The sequence below is a fragment of the Onychostoma macrolepis genome, chromosome 17 (genome assembly GCF_012432095.1).
Source record: "Onychostoma macrolepis isolate SWU-2019 chromosome 17, ASM1243209v1, whole genome shotgun sequence".
Lineage (NCBI taxonomy): Eukaryota > Metazoa > Chordata > Actinopteri > Cypriniformes > Cyprinidae > Onychostoma > Onychostoma macrolepis.
Window position 1 is genome coordinate 14,687,406 of NC_081171.1, and position 22,828 is coordinate 14,710,233.

Genomic DNA, 22,828 nt, shown 5'->3' on the forward strand with positions numbered 1-22,828 from the left:
GTTGTGTTTAGAATACTGTCTGTATGAACGTGCAACAGGCCTGTATTCCTTACCAGTAACCATAGCGACAGTGAACAAAGTAAAATCAAAGATGGCGACGTCAATAAAACTGAAAGTCTCATCACTTTCTGACACGACAAGAGTCCAATCGAGCCGCGAGTTCTTCGTCAAATCTTCATTAACTGACAGCAGCTTTTAAATTTGGGTGGAGAGTGGAGCATTTGAATCACGCACAGAACACAAAACAGAATGCGGTTGTCACACCCGTAAATAACCGAACTGTGTGTGAACGTAACCGTATTAAGAACTCAAATACAGGACTGACAACCGTATTCTGCTGCTGTGTGAACGTGGCCTTTGACTAACAGTTTGTGTGGCTATATGTCCCAATCCACACTAAAATTCAAAGGTTTGGGGTATTCATGTATTTTTTTAATTAAATTAATACTCCGATTCAGCATGGATGCTCTAGTAGCAACATTACACATTAACTAAAGCTTAAATTCAATCATAATTAACCACCCCTTTAAATATTTATAATATTTCATAATAGCACTTTTTTACTTTCAAATAAATGCAGCCTTAGTGAGCATAAGAGACTTCTTTCTAAAATATTTTAAAACTATTACTGACCCCAAACCATTAGCTATTAGGGTGAAAAAAAAAAAAAACTTTATGTATGTGCCTCAGAGTGAAAGAAATATTAAAAAAAGATTTAATATAAACCCTGTATTATACATTTTACAGTTCTAGTCCTGGATGCTAACTATAACGTGCCACTTAGACTACAATAAAATTTATAGTCAATATAATAGTATAAACTTTTTCATTATAAATATATAAAACCTAACAGCCACTTATTGGAAACACTTGCTTTTGATTTCGGTATGTAACTCACTTTTCAGAATCCAATCAATTCCTGTTCTAAGTTTTTAGTATCATGTTTAATTAGGAAATACGTATTCCGAGGCATTCACCTGTTGTCATTATGCGCATGATCCGTTCCACTCCATCTCTGCTGTCTCCTCCTCCATTGAGCCTGCCGGCCCCCCCTGTCAGAACGCTCAAAGTGGGCCATCCCATCTGCATGCACAGAGGGGTCAACAGCAGTCAATGACAAATAAACAAACACATTGAACAAACGCTCAAAACCCAATTCGCTTTAAACCACACAATTTAGTTAGTCTCCAAGAAACGCTCAGAAACAGACACTTTTTGGAAAAAGAAGGTCATCGTTCTCTGGGAGGTTGTGCAGTGTCCTTCCAAACACAGAGCTCTTAGAGTTTCTATACAAAGCACTCACACAGCCTGAGGCGAGATATCAAGCAAACTTACACTAACACACAGTGAGGCATACGAAATGTCTCCGTCTCACACACACACACAAGCACTCTCTCAATCTTTCTATACACTTCTAGCACAAAGTACGACAGCAAGTAGAACAGACAGAAAACTAAGCTCCAAAACAGACCTGCTACATTCCTCTTGTCCTTGCTGTCCGGTTCACTGCCAGAGCCTCAAAAACAGACTCGAAAAACAGTCCAAAACTCACCCACACGAATACAAATAACCTTACAACTAAAAGCAGAGTCTGTTTTGACTGACACATCCAAAAGAAAAGGTTGAAATTCAGCTGGACAAAAATTCTCCAAAGTTAAAAATTCCAAAGTTGTGTGGTGTAGAACTGTAGGGGGAAAAAAGTATGTAGAAAACTTTAAAAAGTTGTGTCAAACTTCCTACGACGTTCTCACTGGCCACCCGAGCATCTGCAAATCCAATAACTTTTCCGCCCTGTTGGAACGTGGGTGTGTGTGTGTATGTACGAGTTCTGGGAACTCCCTGGGAGATTTGACCAGAACCAGACGCATACAGAGACACACAGCTGTAATCCCTGAGCCGTGGGGCCTTCAGGAGGGAAGGGGAACTGATGGTGGTGCTCTCGGCCGAAGTCGGCACAGCCCTCAGGCAGGGTCTTCCCGCTGGTCACAGGAACTAGCGTCAAAACAGCAGGCCTTCCTGCCTGCCAAGTGGACGGATCGACCATGGAAGGAATGAAGGAGGGAAGGAGACAGACAGACGGGGAGGGGAGAGACAAGGGGGAGGGGGCTCTGAAGTCATCTATTCCCTCCTCTAGCTCTTTCTGGCTCTGTAACCCCTCTCACATGACCACAGGGCATGATGCCCTGGGCTATAAATACAACACACACATACCACACACATACACAGCAGTGTAAAACTGACTGATTCCTGTTGATGGCGCAGATCACAACACTGAACGTTAACATGAAACGACGCAAAATTCAAGCAAACACAGACGCTCAAAATAAAAATTTTTAACATGGGACAAACAGCTGAAAGAACGGTCCCAAACAGGAATCATTCTTGTACTCATTCATTTAAATGTCATCTATAAAATGTATGTACGAAGTCTTTTGTTTGCCATCCCTAATGTGGAATTTGTCTACGTACACAAGACTCTGGAATCTGCAGAACCCGTAACCACCCTGTGACCTCACCCGCACACTCTGAGATTGAAGAAAACAGGAAGCCACGTTCCAAAACTAAGAGAGTCACTTGGATGATTTAGTTGATGTTCAGTATTCCTGGCAGGGGCTGTCTTGAATAGCAACTCATTCATGATAGGCTAGTAACACAGGCACTATTGTGTGTTTTTACTGTTATGCACTTGCATTTGTTCAACAGTATGTGCCATTACAGGACAGTTAGTACAATACACTAATATACACTTCCATTCGAATGTTTGGGGTTATTTAGATTTTATAAGTTTTTGAAAGAAGTCTCTTTTGTTCACCAAGGCTGCATTTATTTGATCAAAAATACAGTAAAAACAGCATTATTGTGAAATTACTTTTTTTAACAGTTTTCTATTTTAATTTAATTGAAATATCAAAATGTAAGGTATTCCTCTGATGGAAAAGCTGAATTTTCAGCAAGGCTCATGATCCTTCAGAAATCATTCAAATATGCTGCTTCCGAAGAAACATTTCTTATTATTATCAATGTTAAAAATAGCTGTGTGTGCGGAAACCATGACAGTTTTCTATGACTCTTTGTTTAATAGAGAGAGAACATGAAAAAAACAGGATTTATGTAAAACAAAATCTTTTGCAATATTACAATTGTCTTTAGTGTCACTTTTGATCAATTTATGATGATCAATATATGTGTTCTTGCAGAATACACACATTAATTTCTTCTTTCTGTTGAACGGTAGTGTATAAGGTTACATTAATAACTAATTTAGTCTTTTTTGACTGTATTTGGCAGTTGACATGCAAAGTCAAGCAGTGTCCTTCAGCATAACTTGCAAAACTTAGTCAATTTAAGACTTTTTCCTAATTCTTGATAATGATTATATATGCATTTTATGACCTCAAATTAATTGAAAGACTAAATTAAATATTTATATATTTAAAAATTCATGTCACATTACAGCACTAATGAATGAACCCCACAGAAGTCAAAAGGTGCCTAAAAATGAAGAAAATCTTAAAATAGTTGTACGTTCATATGAAATGGTTATTTTGACTTACTGTTTTAGGTTATTTTACTATAAGGTTTTGCTGGGGGAAAAGGTAACCATATTTACTAAGCTTTAACTCATAATTCATTTATCAAACATATCAAAAACTAAAGCTCCAAACAACAGCCAGCAGTCATGTAACAAATAATCCAGAAAAAGCACTTCTCTCACTGTCTTGAAAAATAATACAAAGTAACGCAAGCTGTTGGAAAATAAGTCCTGGTTCGCCAGCCATGTCTCTACAACTTTACATTCCACAAAACATGAATTCAAATATAAAAGCATTTTTGATTTAATCTAAAGATCGGTTAGCTCATATCACATCAAACCATGCAAATTATTATTATTGTTATACTTTATTCTTAAATTATTAATGTTAACAGCATCAGCATTGCGTGACTGTATAGTGTGTATTAGCGTGTAGATTTCAATTTCTGTACAGTCTAATCTAATTGTCATGCCATTCGAATTTCATATTTAGAAATTTTTACATTTAGTCATTTTGCAGACGCTTTTATCCAAAGCGACTTACAATTGGGGAATACATAAAGCGATTCATCTTGAACAGGCAAACAGACAGAGGAAGTGCTCGTAACACCAAGTCTCAGGCATTGTTCAAATAAGTACAAGCTAGCAAGGGAAGGAATAAATAAAGAGAAAGATTGTGTTTTTTTTTTTTTGTGTTTTTTTTAAGTTTAGGATGAAGTCAAGTAGTGTCGAAAGAGATGAGTTTTCAGCTGTTGCTTGAAGATTGACAGGGATCCAGCACTCTGGATAGGGGTGGGAAGATCATTCCACCAGCCAGGAATGGTGAACAAGAATGTTCTGGAGAGTGATTTTGTGCCTCTTTGTGATGGTACAATGAGGCGTCGCTTGCTAGCAGATCTCAGACTTCTGGAGGGGATGCAGATTCGTAATAGTGAGTGGAAGTAGGCGGGTGCTGAGCCTGTGGTTGTTCTATATGCAAGCATCAATGTCTTGATCTTGATGCGAGCTGCAACCGGTAGCCAGTGCAAGGAGATAAAGAACAAGCCCAAAAGAGCCCATGTTACATCTCTCTCTATTTGGGTCTTTTAACCCAAAAAGCAAACTATGCTCCCTTCAAACCGGTTGTCTTTAAAATACAAATCTTGTGTAATCCCAGGCTATCTGTAATCAGAAGCATATTTAAAACTGGAATATAATTTAATTTCATTCACGTGTTTCATAAACACATAATCCTTTCCGCCATCAAAATGAAAGTCTATAAACGATCCACCTCCTACAGGATCCTCACATGCTATAGCCTACTAGCCGGGAAAACTTCTTTGTGTTTACAGACTAGGGATGCAACGATTATAGATTTTGTTGGTACGATTATAGTCTGAGGAATAATCACGGTTTCACGATTATTACGATTATTATGCATTTATTCATTTCACAACATAAAATCACATAAACACTCTTTAGATATTAAAGTGTTATTTATTGCTGCCTTTTGAAACAGAAATAACACAGTAACCAATACTACAGCACAAAATAATAATACTAAAGAAAAAAAAAGTCCATCTCTCCTATTGGAATTTAAAAAGGTGACCTCTGCTCTGTAAATATCCATGTCAGTATTTCCCTTTTGAAAATAACAAATGTATTTGATGTTTTCATTTCATTCTTTCTACATTTCTTTTGGACCTGAGGTACAGAACTTGGAAAGATGGTGAAAAATAAATTGACTTATGAATAATACTATAACAGGGATGATAAATCACAATATTAATGAAGTATTATTAATATATGAGTAATATTAACTTTATTTATCCCACAGAGGACACTGTTACTAATGAGGGGAATAAACTAAACTATTAAGTTAACTATTGTAATCAACTGTCATCAATACTTATTCATTTTAATAATCTTTATTCATCTGATTTTACATAAGGCCTGAGAAAATCATGTCTATTATTTTGGTTTGTGAGATCGAGATCGAGCTGCCCACAAACATTTAGGAGGACAGAAACGTGTTGTCAACGCTGCCCAGCGACTTTCATTAATAAAATAGCTTAGATACTGGATTGCTACATTATATTAATCAGCAAAGAGGGGGTAAAATGACTGTTTAAATAACTAAACTCAAATCTTCATTGTTTGTAGTGACGCAGATGCAGGTAGGCTAAAGCCTCGTTTATACTCGCGCCTGGCTCCGCTTCGCGAGCCTCCGCTGACTGCGCGCGCTTCACACGCGCTCGCGCTCTCTCACTGCACTCATCTCTGAAGCGGCAGAATGTTCGAGCTAACGAACGTCGCGTCAGGTGGTCCTTGCCTTCACGTCGTGCATTAAAATCGTTTATTGCACAGCCAGAACAGGTTGGCTAGCTGTGCATTATCCCTTATGTATTCACTCTTTAACAGCGATTTTACGGCAATATTGATGTACCCAAATTTAAAATGGTCCCACACTATCGAATTCAGTCATTTCTCTGGTGGAAATAAAGGATCGCTGTTTGGTTCCTCTGTCATAGTTAATCTAGTAGCCTCCGTGTCTCTGATAAGCACGGCATTTTAAGCTGGTGCACCGCTAGTGTAACTTTGTTTTCGTTTTGCTCATGTTTCAACAGTTCCATTCCATACAACAGAAACACTCGGTGTAGCGGAGCCTTTACGATTAATTAACCGTGACGTTTTAAAGCGCGGTTAATCGTAAAACCGGTAAATCGCTGCATCCCTATTACAGACGTTACGTAATGACGCAGTGCCACGCTCGAATTTCCCGCGAAAACCTATCCTTACCACTCAAATTAGAAAACATCATTATAAGCTAACTGTTGTGAATCGGGCTAAAGTAAGGCGATAGTTTTGAACACTGGCTGGTTATATACTTGCTCAAATATTAATTTCGGATCATTTTTAACCAAAAAAAAGTTATGGACTGCAGCTTTAAAAAAATAAAATTCACACTGAGCTGCAGGAAACTCTGACATGGCAATCTGTACAAAAGTCATTCACATTCAAAATAGTGATTATCATTTGCTCTAGGCTGTGATCAATCAACATAATGATTAAATCTGATCAGCTATCATTATCTTTGCAAACAGAAGATGAATTAATAAATCAATCAAAGATAAACACAAGGATGATTATATTAAAAATTCAATTCATGTGCACTATTGTGGTTATAAAGGTAAATAGTTGATGGTAATCTCCTGTATTGGTGTTCAAAACAATAAGAGAGACATTAATTTATTTAGTAATTTATTAACCAGATCTACAAGTTGAGATGCAGAGATGATTCTATTAAACTTTCCATATTTGTAAGCAATTTAGATGTCAAATAGAAGGCAGTTTTGGCTTAGTGAATGATGGCTGGTTATACTACTCAATTACACTGTATGTGTGTTTTGTGTGTGTACTAACCATGGAGTAAGGCCCCGTCCTCTGGCAGATCCACATCAAGCATGAGGTCATCATCTTCCAGATCACATGAGCCAGTGTTATCCAAGTTGTTTAGAATGTCCTGTGCATGAGAAACGACCAATGAGAGAGAGACTGTGTGTGAAATACAGAAGGAAAACTGCATTACCGTTTGCCTTTGTGGAAATTCACTCACACAGTTTATGGAAGGACGATCACATAAAAGAAAGGGAATACATAGATACAGCCGCTAGACACTACATGAATACAAACAAAGCGTTTTCGCTTCACATGAAGAGCATATATAAAAATGTCAACTTTTCAGGCCATCTGATTATTTGAAAAAGCAAAAGCACGGCAAGGTGAAAATCAATATGCCTCAACAAAACCTCAATTTGTCCTCAGACAGAAAATGAAAGAGGACATTTCAAGCTGTGTGGCAGACGCACAAGGGGTAGTTATCAGCTATTGGGGCGCTTTTTAATGCATTTTAAAGCGATTCTGAACATCAAGCCTGGCACGGAGAGTTCAAAAGAAAATAAGCTCTTTGAAGAAAGATGGTTCTCCACATTTCTATGTGCTAAAATATTGGTAAGAAATACCATAAAACAAGGCCTCACGGCTTAGCCTTGATTTGTACCAAGCAAAGAAATTATTCTGATGTGACTCATCTTAAGAGTCTTTCTCAAGAACCGCTCTGAATTGATTTTGAGGTTGGGAGTAAAATTTGAAAGCAGGAGTGAGTCTTAAAGACCTGGAACCAATTGAAAGGATATTAAGCTCATTTATTTCATGATTCATCATTTCCAAAACATACAAAAAAATACTGCATATTACTGTCATTTATCTGCAGTCATTTAACCATGTGTGTGCATGGAGAACAAAATTGCTTCTTAGTGATAAATTTACATAAATTGGACTTCTGGAAGCAGGTCTTGAAAACAATTTTTTTTTTTTAATTAGTCACTTGACATTTAACAAATGCTTAACACTGCACTAATTGCAGAGACATTTACTATAAATCAATGTGGGGCTAAGTGTCTTGTTCAAAGGTACAATCCTGGTAATAATTCTTGGTAGCCCTTTAGATAAACCCTATTGTGGTTCAAACCTGTGCACTTTGTGTTGCCAGCCCAGTGATTTAACCATTATATTGTTTTTAAATGCAGCTTTTTAAAACAGTGATCATGAGAAATTTTGAAGAATAATCTGACACTAATAATGCCTGCTGAAGATTTAGCATTACTGATTTTACTGTATTTTTGATCAAACAAATGCAGCCTTAGTGAGCATAAGAGACTTTTTCAAAAACATATTACTTCATATTACATTGAAATAATTATTATTAAAGAAATAGTTTACTCATAAATAAATTCTGTTGTCATGTTCCCTTACGACTTTCTTCAGTGGAACCAAAACAGGGTGAAAGGTTAAGACTAGTCTTAAATATTAGTCAGCTAATTTTTTCTTTAGTCATTTCATGGTTTTTTTTTATTTAATTTACTTACATAAAATGTAGATTAGTCTAAGTTATATCCAAAAAATAAGACTCATTACACCTTGGCTAACTGCTAGTTGGTCAGACCAGTTCTTAAAACACTGTTTATGAAACTGGGCCCTCATGTCAAACAATAGGTTTATGTGGCAAACAGACTGAAATTTAAGTAATTATTTACTGACAATCTTACATTTAAGTGGGCTGTTAACCTGCCAAATCAAGTCAGTGAAAACTCCAGAACCAGATCAGACTGATTTGTAAAAGAATCATTCAGACTAGTTCCAGGAACATTCTTTTTAATCCCATCAGCAGATTCGTTAAAAATGATTTTACACTATGGAATGATTAATTCCAAAATCAGACATTGCTACTTATGTCATTAACTGTTTAAAGAGAGCTAAGGCAGAGTCAAGATTTTCAAAGTAGAATGATGACTTTATAATGACTACTACTGGCTGGAAGACCTTTAATGTAGTGTATGAATCTTATGGACCACACTTTTTGTCATTTTGGTGCTTATGAGTCCTGGTCATGATTCATTTTCATTATTTTGAAAATAATAGCCAGGATATTCCTTAAGAAAAATCTTGCGTTCCACAGAAAAAAAGAAATGATGTGTGGAGTAAATGATGACAGAATTTTCATTTCTGCCTGAACTATCGCTTCAAGCTATGTTAAATACATTGGCTTTTCTAAATGGGGGACTTTCTTGCAAAAATAACAGTACATTATGAAACTTCCTGCATAATTTCCCATAATTCATATACAGCAGGCGGCTGTGGAAAGAACCACAGTACAAATATGCTCTCAGCGTACTTTAGAAAACATTATCAATCATGCAACTGCGATACATTCACAGAACAAAAATGTCTCTTCAAGTCATCTAAGCTGACAAGATGTGCTTCAACCCCATCTATCATATTAATATGTACTTGAAGATAGACAAGCCCCTCTCCTGGACATTAATACATATACACTCACACAACGTACTGTCTTACAAGTGTACACAAAATGTGTATTCAAAGCAGCCAGAGTTCATACACTTCATCTACACGCACAGTCTCTCAGGTCCCTCTCTCTCTGACTCTCTCCATGTATAAAGGGGCTTAGTCACGGCAGGTTGCTTCAGAGGAAATGACATTTCACTGTGCCGGGCGGCAGCTTAGACACGCAGCCCAAGCCCCATCAGCACTCTCCTCCTGTGCTGAAAGAGCCAGCATAACGCAGCCCATTTCACATAGGCCTGCGCGAATCAGCCGGGAAGATCGGATTAAAGGTCCCTTTAGAGCCGGACCGATACAGACAGAACCTCAGATAACATTTAAGAAAGGTCCTATCAGACAAGCACAGAATCCTGATCACATTTCACACAATCTGAGCGGTGCGCTCGGGAGTGAAACATCATATTTGGAGGGGATCAAAAGGAATGTGTTTGATTAATTGTGTCCTGTATGTAATATGAATGATTCTGGAATTCAGACACCTACAGATATACTTTGAACAGAGCCAAACTTTCATTGGCAATTTAAAAAGAGGTCAATGTGCATGTAATTCTAAAAGACATATAAATAAACATATACAGTGGGGCAAAAAAGTATTTAGTCAGCCACAAATTGTGCAAGTTCTCCCACTTAAAAAGATGAGAGAGGCCTGTAATTTTCATCATAGGTATACCTCAACTATGAGAGACAAAATGAGGAAAAAAAATCCAGAAAATCACATTGTAGGATTTTTAAAGAATTTATTTGCAAATTATGGTGGAAAATAAGTATTTGGTCAATAACAAAATTTCATCTCAATACTTTGTTATATACCCTTTGTTGGCAATGACAGAGGTCAAAAGTTTTCTGTAGGTCTTCACAAGGTCTCCACTCCAGGACCTTGAAATGCTTCTTACGAAGCCACTCCTTCGTTGCCCGGGCGGTGTGTTTGGGATCATTGTCATGCTGAAAGACCCAGCCACGTTTCATCTTCAATGCTCTTGCTGATGGAAGGAGGTTTTCACTCAAAATCTCACGATACATGGCCCCATTCAGGTGTCCTTTGACAGCTCTTTGGTCTTGGCCATGGTGGAGTTTGGAGTTGGACTGTTTGAGGTTGTGGACAGGTGTCTTTTATACTGATAACAAGTTCAAACAGATGCCATTAATACAGGTAACGAGTGGAGGACAGAGGAGCCTCTTAAAGAAGTTATAAGTCTGTGAGAGCCAGAAATCTTGCTTGTTTGTAGGTGACCAAATACTTATTTTACCGAGGAATTTACCAATTAATTCTTTAAAAATCCTACAATGTGATTTTCTGGATTTTTTTTTCTCATTTTGTCTCTCATAGTTGAGGTATACCTATGATGAAAATTACAGGCCTCTCTCATCTTTTTAAGTGGGAGAACTTGCACAATTGGTGGCTGACTACTTTTTTGCCCCACTGTACATACATACACGTCACATATATATATATATATATATATAAATACAGCATCTCACAAAAGTGAGTACACCCTTCACATTTCAGCAACCATTTTAGAATATTTTCTCAAGGGACAATACTATAGATATGAAACTTGGATATATTTTAGAGTAGTCAATGTTCAGCTTGTATAAAAGTACAAATTTACTGTCCTCTAAATATAACTCAACCAGTGGGGATTTCTTTAAGACTGCAAGGGAAGCTCGGCTTCCCCTATAATGTCAAAAAATTAATGGTCAAATATGTACTATTGTGTTAACATTTTATTGACTAAAAATGCGTTAGAACACGTTCATCTCGAAGACGAGTTCGTTCAGAATCAGCTACATATAGCAGGTCGGCTGACTCGAGTTACTTCTCATACATCCCCGTAGCGTCAGTGTATTTCCCTGTTGAAGCCCAGCGTCCATTGACTTCAATGGGGCTGCTTTGAACAGTTTTTTTCAGTGCTTCCAAACTAGACGGTCATTGGATAAATGCTGCGATTATGTCCCGCCCACGGACGCTCAGCATCTCTGGGGGTGAATGGAGGAGTGGGCTGGCCTGGACTCCGGGCTTCTGCGTGATGATTGGAGGGTCTGTCGAAAGACTGCATCTCCTTTTGATTGACAGCGATTTTGTACTATAAAAAGTCGCTGACACTGAAGCTATTCGAGCTCAGTCCCATAGCGGCTTTGCACTTGGTTCTTATCAATCATTATATATTTTTTAATTAATTTATAATGTTATGTTTTAATATACATGCTGCTAACTCGGAAATGTCAAGGTATGCAAGAAAAAAATGCTCCCGACACTTAGGCAATACGACACGAGCAAGAGTGCTGTTTTTGTTTCGTTTGTGTTCGAATCCAAATCCGCGTTGATTTGGGCGAATCACTGATTCACTGAGCCGTTCATAAAAACAGTCATTTGATTCACTCCTGAAGGATTCAGCCGTTTTGAATGAATCATTTGAATGACTCAGTGATTCAATCACGAACTTCTGCCACCTGCTGGCCGTTTCCCGTCTAAAAGTAGGCATAGAAATATGTTGGAAAATAATGTTATATATTCGGAATTTAGTATTTAAAACATTAATCTCATAACATTATGCATTTATAAATACAGTCTAAATGAATAAATGCCACATCTAAATGTCAGCTTCTGTGCAGTGCTAAGATGAGTTTTGTTTAGATCATTTCATGGATAACAATAGCCAGTCATTCATTCACATTAATTAAGTATTCAGAGAATAATATTGTCTGTTTTCACTTACATCTATTTATTTATTAAATTTTGATTCATTTTGTAGAATTTAATTATAAATTAAGCTGGTATAGTATCGTAAGACATTATGGTATCGTGACAACCCTATTATACCACATTCCTTGTTTCAGTTTAACCTAATTCCCACATTTCCTCCGTCGAGTTTAATATCTTTTTTTTAGATTGTTTTTTCATTCATTCATTCATTCATTCATTCATTCATTCATTCATTCATTCATACAGGCTAGGCTAGCGTCACTGGAAAAGACGCCTAGTTGGTACGACAGGGTCACAGAGCATTTTCTTGAAAAGGAACATAGGGCAGAATTTACGTATAAATTAATGGACAATTTTTATGATGTAGGCCGAAAATGAGCTTCCCCTCTTTGAAACACCAGCAGCCACCACTGAACTCAACATATAGCCATTATTGTCTAAATAACTGGCAACAAAATTGAGTACACCCTAAGTAAACGGTGTCCAAAGTGTCAATGTTTTGTAGGGGCACCATTGTTATCTAGCACTGCCTTAATCCTCCTGGGCTTGAAATTCACCAGAGCTGCGCAGGTTGTTGCTGGCATCCTCTTCCACTCCTCCATAATGACATCCCGGAGCTGCTGGATGTTAGACACATGGTGCTTCTCCACCTTCAGCTTGAGGATGATCCACATGTGCTCAGCAGGGTTCAGGTCTGGAGACATACTTGGCCACTCCATCACCTTCAGCTTCATCAGCAAGGCAGTTGTCATCTTGGCGGTGTGTTTGGGGTCGTTATTATGTTGGAAAACTGCCATTCGGCCCAGTTTCTGAAGGGAGGGCATCATCTTCTGCTTCAGAATGTCACAGTACATGTTGGAATTCATGTTTCCCTCAATGAAGCACAGCTCCCCAGTACCAGCAGCACTCATGCAGCCCCAGACCATGATGCTACCACCACCATGCTTGACTGTAGGCAAGATACAATTTTCTTGGTACTCTTCACCAGGGCATCACCACACATGCTGGACACCATCTGAGCCAAACAAGTTTACCTTAGACTCATCAGACCACAGGAAATGGTTCCAGTAATTCATGCTCTTGGCCAGGTTGTCTTCAGCAAACTATTTGCGGGCTTTTTTGTGAGCCAGCTTCAGAAGAGGTTTCCTTCTGGGATGACGGCCATGCAAACCGACTTGTTGCAGTGTGCGGCGTACGGTCTGAGCACTGACAAGCTGACCTTCCACTTCTGCAACCTCTAAAGCAATGCTGGCAGCACTCATGCATCTGTTTTTTGAAGCCAGCTTCTGCACCTGACGCACAGCATTAGGACCTAACTTCTTTGATCGACCCTTGCGAGGCCTGTTCCGAGTTAAACCAGTCTTGGAAAACCTCTGTATGCCACTGGCCACTGTACTGTAACTCAGTTTCAGGGTGTTGCCGAACTTCTTATAGCCTCGGCCATCTTTGTGGAGAGCAACAATTCTAATTATCAAATCCTCAGAGAGTTCTTTACCATGAGGTGCCATGTTGAACATCCAGTGGTCAGTATGAGAGAATTTTACTCAAAGCACCAAATTTTAACTGCTCTAGTACAAGATACACAAATTTGTATGGTCCTGCCAAGCAGACAAAAACTGAACATGATGAATAGGACATGTGGCTTTGCATGGTTAAATGACGTATAGCTGTTATCACTTAGAGTGTATTCACTTTTGTTGCCAGCTTTTTTGACAATAATGGCTGTATGTTGAGTTATTTTCAGAGAACAGTAAATCTGTACTGCTATACAAGCTGCACATCGACTACTCTAAAATATATCCAAGTTACATTTCTATAGTATTGTCCCTCTATAGTATTTATATACTAAAATGATTGTTAAAATGTGAGGGGTGTACTCAATATTGTGAGATACTGTGTGTGTGTGTGTGTGTGTGTGTGTGTCAGTGATAATAATATTTAATAATATTAAGAAATTGATACTAATTCATCAAGAAAGATTTGTATTCATTTATTTTCATTAAGTATATTTATTTTTGTAGGTAGTGTATATGTTTTTGAGAATGAAGAAACAAACATGTTTATGGATCAAAACTTTGTAAAAATGTATATTTACTGCATTATAAAATATAATCAGTTCAAATAGTTACAAATGTCATGAAGCTTTGATTCATGTATTTATACAAGAATATTCATATTAAAATGAATGAATTACTGACGTTTTTAATGTGCAATTAATACTTTTTATTGTAAATAATAAACTGTTATGCATGTTTCATAATTAAATATTAAATACAGTTTAGATCTCTTTCCCCAGCAAACACTGGCTTCAAATTTTTAGTATCATGCATTCAGAACCCTACCAGCACCTCAGAATGGAAAAAATGTGAAAAAAAGTCCACGCTTCATCACTGCCTGAGACTAAACAGCTTTTCATCTTTCAGTTTGTGTTCCTGTCACCCTGAATATGTGCATTAGATTCGATTTCACATACTGGTAGTGCCACACAGAGCTCTGCCAAACGCTCGCACACAAAACACAGGCTCTGAGACTGTATGCAAGAAAAGGCTCTCAAAAGCCATTAGGAATCGCAGGTCTCAAAGAGATTAAGCAAAATAAGAAAGAGTCAATAAACCAGTTAGCCTAATGAATTAAGAGCTGATTAGAGATGTTAAATATTTTTTTTAAATAAATAAATTATACAAATCCTGTTTACAGTATTAGTAAGGTTAGCAAATGATAAAGCTTAAACAATGCTCTATAAATCTCGGCTAATTAATGCTGAAACAGCAGCAGATAAAAGCATGTCTCAGAATCACTTACTGTGTTAAAAACAAAGGCTTCTGCACCTAGATCATTTAGCAGCTAATGAATTGGCCTTTAAATGCCTCCTGCAAGACAGACTGTTTTTAAAACAAATAAACAACTCTTAAAAGAGCCTAAAAGGGATGTGCTTTGTAGATGTCAACAGAGGGGTAAAACACACAAAACACAAGTGTTCAATGCAAGGAAATAAACATATCTCGTGTCTCTTGAATTCATACTGCCCCCTTGTGGCCCCAAGTACAGAAACTAGTGCTGTCAATCGATTAAAAAAATGTAATCGTAAACGTTAATTAGCTGAGATTTATAGAGAATTGTTTAAGCTTTATCATTTGCTAACCTTACTAATACTGTAAACAGGATTTGTATAATTTATTTATTTTTTAAAAATATTTAACATCTCTAATCAGCTCTTAATTCATTAGGCTAACTGGTTTATTGACTCTTTCATATTTTGCTTAATCTCTTTGAGACCTGCGATTCCTAATGGCTTTTGAGAGCCTTTTCTTGCATACAGTCTCAGAGCCTGTGTTTTGTGTGCGAGCGTTTGGCAGAGCTCTGTGTGGCACTACCAGTATGTGAAATCAAATCTAATGCACATATTCAGGGTGACAGGAACACAAACTGAAAGATGAAAAGCTGTTTAGTCTCAGGCAAAAATTATAAATCATGATTAATCGCAATTTTAAAATACTAGGATTTACCTGTAAATGTGTTGAAAAAGAAATGCATGCCAAACTAGTTTAAGGAAACAGAACCTTTTACACTTCCGCCAGGTATGAGACATAATCCTTATTATCCTTTTATCATTATTCTTTTGTTTTTATTCAGCCATTATCAGCCTTTATACTGGCAATAAAACGTTTACCAAGCCACATCGCTTCAATCCCAGTATACATTTACCCAACTATTATCAAAAGTATTTTAAGAAAATCACATACAAACCATATCTATCGTAATCGTGTGTTTATTATCTTAATCTATAGTGGCTGTTGTCATGTTTATTTCTGCTGTGTAAACACCTCACATTGTTTGATGTCACACCGCCTCTCCGTTCTTAAGTTGGCAGGGATACATTCCAAATATAATACACATTAGTAAAAGGATCTATTTTCATTTTTATTTGTCTATATACACTTTGGGCGGCCACGGTACATTATAAAAGTAGCCCCAAAAACCGCAACCCACGGCTCTGTAATTTTACCAGCGACTATTTTCAAAATAGCCCACTTGTGCCACTGCCCTGGTAACACTGGCTTGCTGTACCCTCATCACACAATGATAGATAACCTTCCGCTCTGCGATGACGGGAAGAAGTTGAGGTCAAACCTTATCAAACGATTAATTCGGGTAAAAAAAATATTAATGCATTAAAAATGTATTAATCACATGCGTTAACGCGTTAACGTTGACACCCCTAGTTTTAACAGATCGTTTTTCTGTTCGTAAACATTGTGACCTTTTTCTGTGGCGAGCATTTTTGGCGATCGTTTCTGTCCAGTCCGCTCGTTTTATCTCGTTTAACCACCGCTGTTGTCGGTTTTTTGTCTGGCAGTGGCAGCAGGTATGCATTAAAATTTCAAATTGGAGCCTGTACTACGTTGATTCTTGCATCCAACATCATAAGATGATATTTTAAGCTCCTTATGTAGCCGAATCTGCACTGGTTTTAATGGGCCGCCTCCAGTTTTCCTTTTGTTTCGCCTCCAGCTAGCACTGTGACGTAATCGTGACGTAATCGTGACGTCGGCGCAAAAAGGGTCTATAGCAATGCATTTCACAAAAAAACAAAACATAAAAAAAAAAAAAAATGTATGTCTCACCCTAGTTCATGATCTTGTCAACTACACCCAACATTTAAAATTATACATATATCATATTGAAATGGCTTTCATTGCACTAATAACTTTTTTCCATTTAATAAAGTTATAATATTAAAAATGTTTGTTATAAAATTAATATTAAAAAGTGTTATATTTAGCAGTGTATCGAAAACCTGTTACTGCATGATTATCACAATACAATGAAGGTAACATTCCACTATATTTTGACACTTTCTACATGACGGTTAAAGTAATTATTATAAATAAATTAGTTCAGCTTTCTTCATTTTTAGACTAAATGTTCACTACATTCATCTTTCAACCTTGTTACCATTAAGTTAAAAAAAAAAAACACGTATTTTTTATTAATTAACAGAACAATTTAACAATAAGTTAATATCAGTATTACCAATTAAATTATTTTAGTACATTTAAATTTAATTATGAAGTTAATATGGTATAGAAAATAGAAAATAACTTAATTCCAAAAAGCACAGCATTAAATTGTATTTAGACCTAAACTAACTTAACCAAACTTTTAAACTCAAACCTCCTTCTTATACACCGCAACCTGCAAATAAAGTTTAGCATTACATCACCTGCTGAGGGTAAGATCAGACGAGCTCTAAATAAAGCCCAGCCTCTGTTTCAGTATACATTAGAGCAGAGGAGTCTTAAACTAAAGATAGACACAGCTCAAGGAGCTAAAGGAGATCCACTGCTGTCAGGAGATCGAATTAATCATTCAATTGCTGTGCATGTGATGTGACTGACCCTGATTTCCACGAGACTTAGCAAACCCACTTCCTTAAAATCCAGGAAAAGTTATGCATCAAACTTTAATACGTTGTTTGGTGACGCTTCTTTTAAGCAGCACCACAAACAAGAAACGCACACAAAATGATTTTTTTGCAGTACCTACAGTAGACCACAAGATGTCACTTAAAGCCCAGCTCAAACTGAAACAGTCCATTACGTAAACTGAACTCCTCCTCCACTCCATACAACTACATCAGAGGAACAACCCACTCGAGTATGATAACAATGACTCAGCCACACTCAAATGTATATATGCTGCGATTACACAATGTCTGAAGCCAGAGTCAAGTCAGCATGTCTGTGTGTGTGGGTGCATTTGTATATCTGCAACAGGAGAACACTGGTATTTCAAATCTGATTACTGTTTCAAATCCTGCCTCTTTTTCTGCATTCCACTGAGCCAATCTGACATCAGGAATCAGAACACCAAAAAACAGGAAAATTAGGAACAACGCCACAGCTAGGGGTGTAACGATAAATCGATTAATGGATCAATTCTGAACTTAGTTTTTAACAGCAGATGGCGATCTAGGCTAGTTTTTAACTGCACACTCAAATGCTCACGAAGACTGCTTGTGCATTCAGCTGAGTGGTTAAATGCACTTGCACCTCTGCTTTTACGCTTTTATGACGCAAGATTAATGTAAACACAACCCACCATGAACACTCTTGTAATTTGCTTAAAACTTTTTGAACTTTATGAATGATTATTTTAAAGTTCAAGTGGTGTGTGTGTGTAAGGAACTGAAAAGCAAGCTGTTTCTAAAACATGCAGTGCCATCTGCTGTTAAAACTAAAGCTCAGAATCGATTTCAGAGAGAATTGCGATGCATTAGATTAATTGATTTATCGTTACACCCCTAGCTACAACCTGCTTCGCTGGAATCAAGAGCTGCAAGGTTAAGTGGCACCGTTCTGCATTTCCACTCCATCAGGGCCTTTCAAACAGCAGAGATCGAACAGGACCTCTGTTCAGAACGGCGGGACCTGGAGTCAGACTCCTGCAGAGTCGCGAGTAAGAGCGGAGACTAATCCCTTATTAGCAGGATAGGGACAGAGAGATCCCGTCTCTCTCACACACACACACACACACACACACACACACACACACACACACACAAGTGCACATACTAACCAGCAACAAGTAGGACAGCAGCAATGGGTTTATCAAAACGCACAGCAGAGGAAAAGTTACGAACACCAACAGAGTATGGAACAAAACAGCCTTCTACAAGACTTGCAGAAGCCACATTCAGTCACACTGTTGCATTGTAGTTTCATAATATGAGAATAATTTAGGTGTAGTTAAAGGAGGGCTGGTCAAGGAAGGTCCAAATTATTATTACTATCATTATTATCATTATTATTATTATTATTAACAGTCAAACATGGCATTAAGGTTAACATTGTATTAAAATACTACATAATAATAATAACAACAACAATAAATTAGCAAGAACAACCATATCAAACAATATTTTTGTTTTATTAATATTATTATTATTATTAAGCAAAAACAAGATAACTTATCTGCAACAACCAAAATAAAATCATAAATAATATTATTGTTATTAGTAACAACGAAAATGTAATTATAAAAAATCTTTTACTAGTTATCTTTATTCACTACATTTCTTTATATAATTTATTCTTAATTTGATTATATTTACTTAAATGCTTACTGTACATTGGAGCTTGTAGGAAAAAAGTACAGTGCCCTCCAAAAGTATTGGAACAGTGAGGCCAATTCCTTTATTTTTGCTGTAGACTGAAAACATTTGGGTTTAACATCAAAAGATGAACATGAGATTAAAGATTAACATTTCAGCTTTTATTTACAGGTATTTTCATCTGGATCTGATACACAACTTACAAGATATCACCTTTTGTTTGAACCCACCCATTTTTCATGTTACCAAAAGTATTGGAACATGTGACTGACAGGTGTGTTTTGTTGCCCTGGTGTGTCCTATTAATTGATTATTCAAACAATAACTAGCACTGAATGTCTGCGCTCAGTTTCAGATCCATGCAGACTGCATTTAGTGTTAGTTAGACGTGTAACCAACATGAAAACCAGAGAGGTGTCTATGGGTGAAAAACGAGCAATTGTGAAGCTGAGAGAAGATTAAAAAAAATCAATCAAACCATTGCACAAACACTGGCAATAGCAAGTACAACCATTTGGAATCTCCTGAGGTTGAAAGAAACCATTGGTGTACTAAGTAACACACCTCGAACGGGTAGATCGAGGAAAACATCAGCAGTTGACAACAGAAACATTGTGACAGCTGTAAAGACCCTAAAACAACTGTTAGTGACATCAGCAACAACCTCCAGTGGGCAGGAGTGAAGGTATCACAATCCAGTGTTTCCCCTACCATTATAACGGCATCCCCCGCCCCCTTGAAGGTCAAGTTAATTTTATTTAATTTTATTTTCTCTATAGCACCAGACCACAAAAGAAATAATTCAATGTTACCTTCCCTATAGAACAGGTGTATACCTTGTTCTTTTATTAAACAAACTAAATAGCCTTATGTTATTTATCTTATTTACACGACGGCATGTCATTTCTGTCTCTACGTTACATGGTCGCGGTCTCTGTATCGCGCGCACAGCGGAGTTCTGCCCCGGTTCACACACACGTAAGCGCACACACAAGTGAGCACACTCCCACTCCTATTTGTAAATATTAAGCCGCAAAACGACTATTTAAATGTGACTTCTGCGTGTCTCTGTGTTAATGTATGGCGCACGGTTGCACGGGTTTGTTCACTACTCATACAGAAGCCTGCGTGAAGCTTGCCGCCTCACTAAATGAGGACCTAAATAAATACATGAACAATAACTTCATGTTTTTGTTCATGTACAACAGTAACTTCATGAGCTTTTGACCGTTTCATTTGAGAAAAACTATCCTCATTTCATATACACACAGAAACGTAAAAGATATTCATGGCAACCCGTCAAAATAAAAGTTCGGTTTCACTTGAAGACATTGGGCAGAAATATATTACTGTTGTTCAATAGAACGTACGTAATGGGCTGCTACTACTAAAACTATTAAAACCTTATTTTTAAGGAATAATCATACAATGTCTTCAATGTTATTATCAATATTAAATCCCCTTTATTTTTAATTTTTTCATTCATTAAAATATAAATTAAAGGAATGTTTTTATGTTTTTATTAGCAACAAAAATATAATTATAAAAAAATTACTAATTATCTTTATTCACTACATTTCTTTGTATCATTTATTCTTAATTTTATTAAATGTATTTACATGATTACTGTACATTGGAGATCGTAGAAAAATGTATGCTAAATGTATAAATGTAATTTAAATGTAGGCTAAATCCCAGGTTTTTACATCACTGCACCATAGTTCCATCACAGTTCAAACTCATTTTGGGAGGGTATGAGAATACTCACAATGCTGTTGAGGTCTGACTCATAACTGCTGCAGCGGTGTATGTGTGTGTTGTGTCCCAGCGGCTCCATGCCCTCCTCATCCCACATGTATGTTCCTCCAGAGCTAGAGGGGGAGAGCTCCAGAGAGGAGGTTGTGTGCCGATCCATTTCAGGGGACATGAGCGTCGGCCCACGGAGAGGACAACCCATTAAATCTGCCTTGCAACCTGAGAAGAGACGTAGTATAACACAGCATAAACACTGGATGATTGCCACAATAGGACAATATTATCAACACGGTTCTGTTTGTCAGATAAGTGCAAGAATTAGATGAATAACATTTAGCTATACCTGCCAGACCAATCCTAGTCCAGTCCATGGTTTCATTTAAGATGTCCTGCAGGCGCGTTTGGGTGGGTGTGGCCACAGGATATTTGTTTTGAGGGATGCCATTCTGCGACTGATCCCCTAGATTATCAAAGTCATGTAGAAACTCCTCACTGGTGTCATTCCTCTCCAGAGAAGATGCAGAGGAGAGAGACATGTCCTCCATTCCCTCCCCAGTGTAGCGGAGGTTCCCATCCAGCCCTGGCTCTGTCACAGGCTCCTCTGGGGAATCTGATGCCTTTTCACATATACAAAAAGGGAAAAAAACTATTTAACTGCAATGCAGTCATGTTTTGATAGTTTGACTTCTCTGTGGTGGCACCAAAACACCCTTTTTGCTCCAGTAGAGCTACTAATAGCAATGCAAATTTATTCAAATTAGAACAGGAACATTGACTGACTATAAAACATGTTTCATATATGACAATGATTTGAGACGCAATGAATTATTAGACAACAAAAAATATATACTATAAATTAGTGGTGTCAAAATTAGCGTGTTAACGCAGGCGATTCATTTTTTTCAGTTTAACGCGTTAAAAATATTTAACACAATTAACGCATGGGCGGGGCCTAGGGTTGGCCATCCCACTCAAAACTGCTGCTTCTGTCACTTTTTCTCTTGACAAGAAGTGCATTTCGCAGAACGTCTTTACGACCACATCAAAAGGGAGACGTTTCAGACGCGCGCTCCACTTCACTGCGGCACGTGCGATTTAAACGAGCACGGAAACGGTCCTGTACTCGGAGCGCTTGATCTTCAATTGCACGCATAAAGGAGCCAGCGCGCGCTGTAGCCTGTATGTTTTCATATCAAAGCGCGAAATACACTACGAGCATGCAACATCTTGGTCAGTTAAGTCATGACGTTACCAAAAAGGTGATTAAAGCTGCCTTAAAATTGTGCATGCATGTAATATATTTTATATGGGTCACATTTAAGAACATGTCTCTGAAATGGTTTTCAAAACTGTCCTGAAGCAGCCCAGCACTGTCTCACTCATCTAAGACACCCAATTCAACTCGTCAGCTCATTAAGAGAGACTTTAAGGTCTGAAATGGGTCAGAAAAGGTAAAAAGAGTTGAATGAATGAATGAATGAATGAGGCATTTATATAGCGCTTTAATGTGTATTGCAATACACCCAAAGCGCTTTACAATCATGTGGGGGGTCTTTCCTCAACCACCACCAGTGTGCAGCATCCACTTGGATGATGCGACAGCAGCCACAGGACAACGGCGCCAGTCCGCTCACCACACACCAGCTACAGGTAGTTAGTAGGTCATAGTTGAGAGAAAATATAATGCGTGTCAGATCCGCATCATGATCAGCTCTTAAAGAAATAACAGCCAAAATACCCTAGTAACCATCTGCTATGATGTCTGTTAATCAAAGGACAAAGAAGAAGAAGAAGAAAAAAAGAGGAAAAAAGAAGAAAGATT

At 37.5% G+C, this 22,828-nt stretch overlaps 1 protein-coding gene across 3 annotated transcripts in view; it reads right to left on the minus strand.

Annotated features, from left to right (window-relative positions):
• Positions 1–22,828, minus strand: part of ccser2a (coiled-coil serine-rich protein 2a) — a 55,426-nt gene that overhangs the window by 16,346 nt on the left and 16,252 nt on the right. For all 3 annotated transcript variants that reach the window (XM_058748800.1, XM_058748802.1, XM_058748801.1), the window contains exons 3-6: positions 21,350–21,623; positions 21,020–21,225; positions 6,935–7,034; positions 978–1,083 (exon numbers count right to left, since the gene is read on the minus strand). In XM_058748800.1, coding sequence (XP_058604783.1) covers positions 978–1,083; positions 6,935–7,034; positions 21,020–21,225; positions 21,350–21,623 — 686 coding nt within the window. The remainder of the gene's footprint in view (positions 1–977; positions 1,084–6,934; positions 7,035–21,019; positions 21,226–21,349; positions 21,624–22,828) is intronic.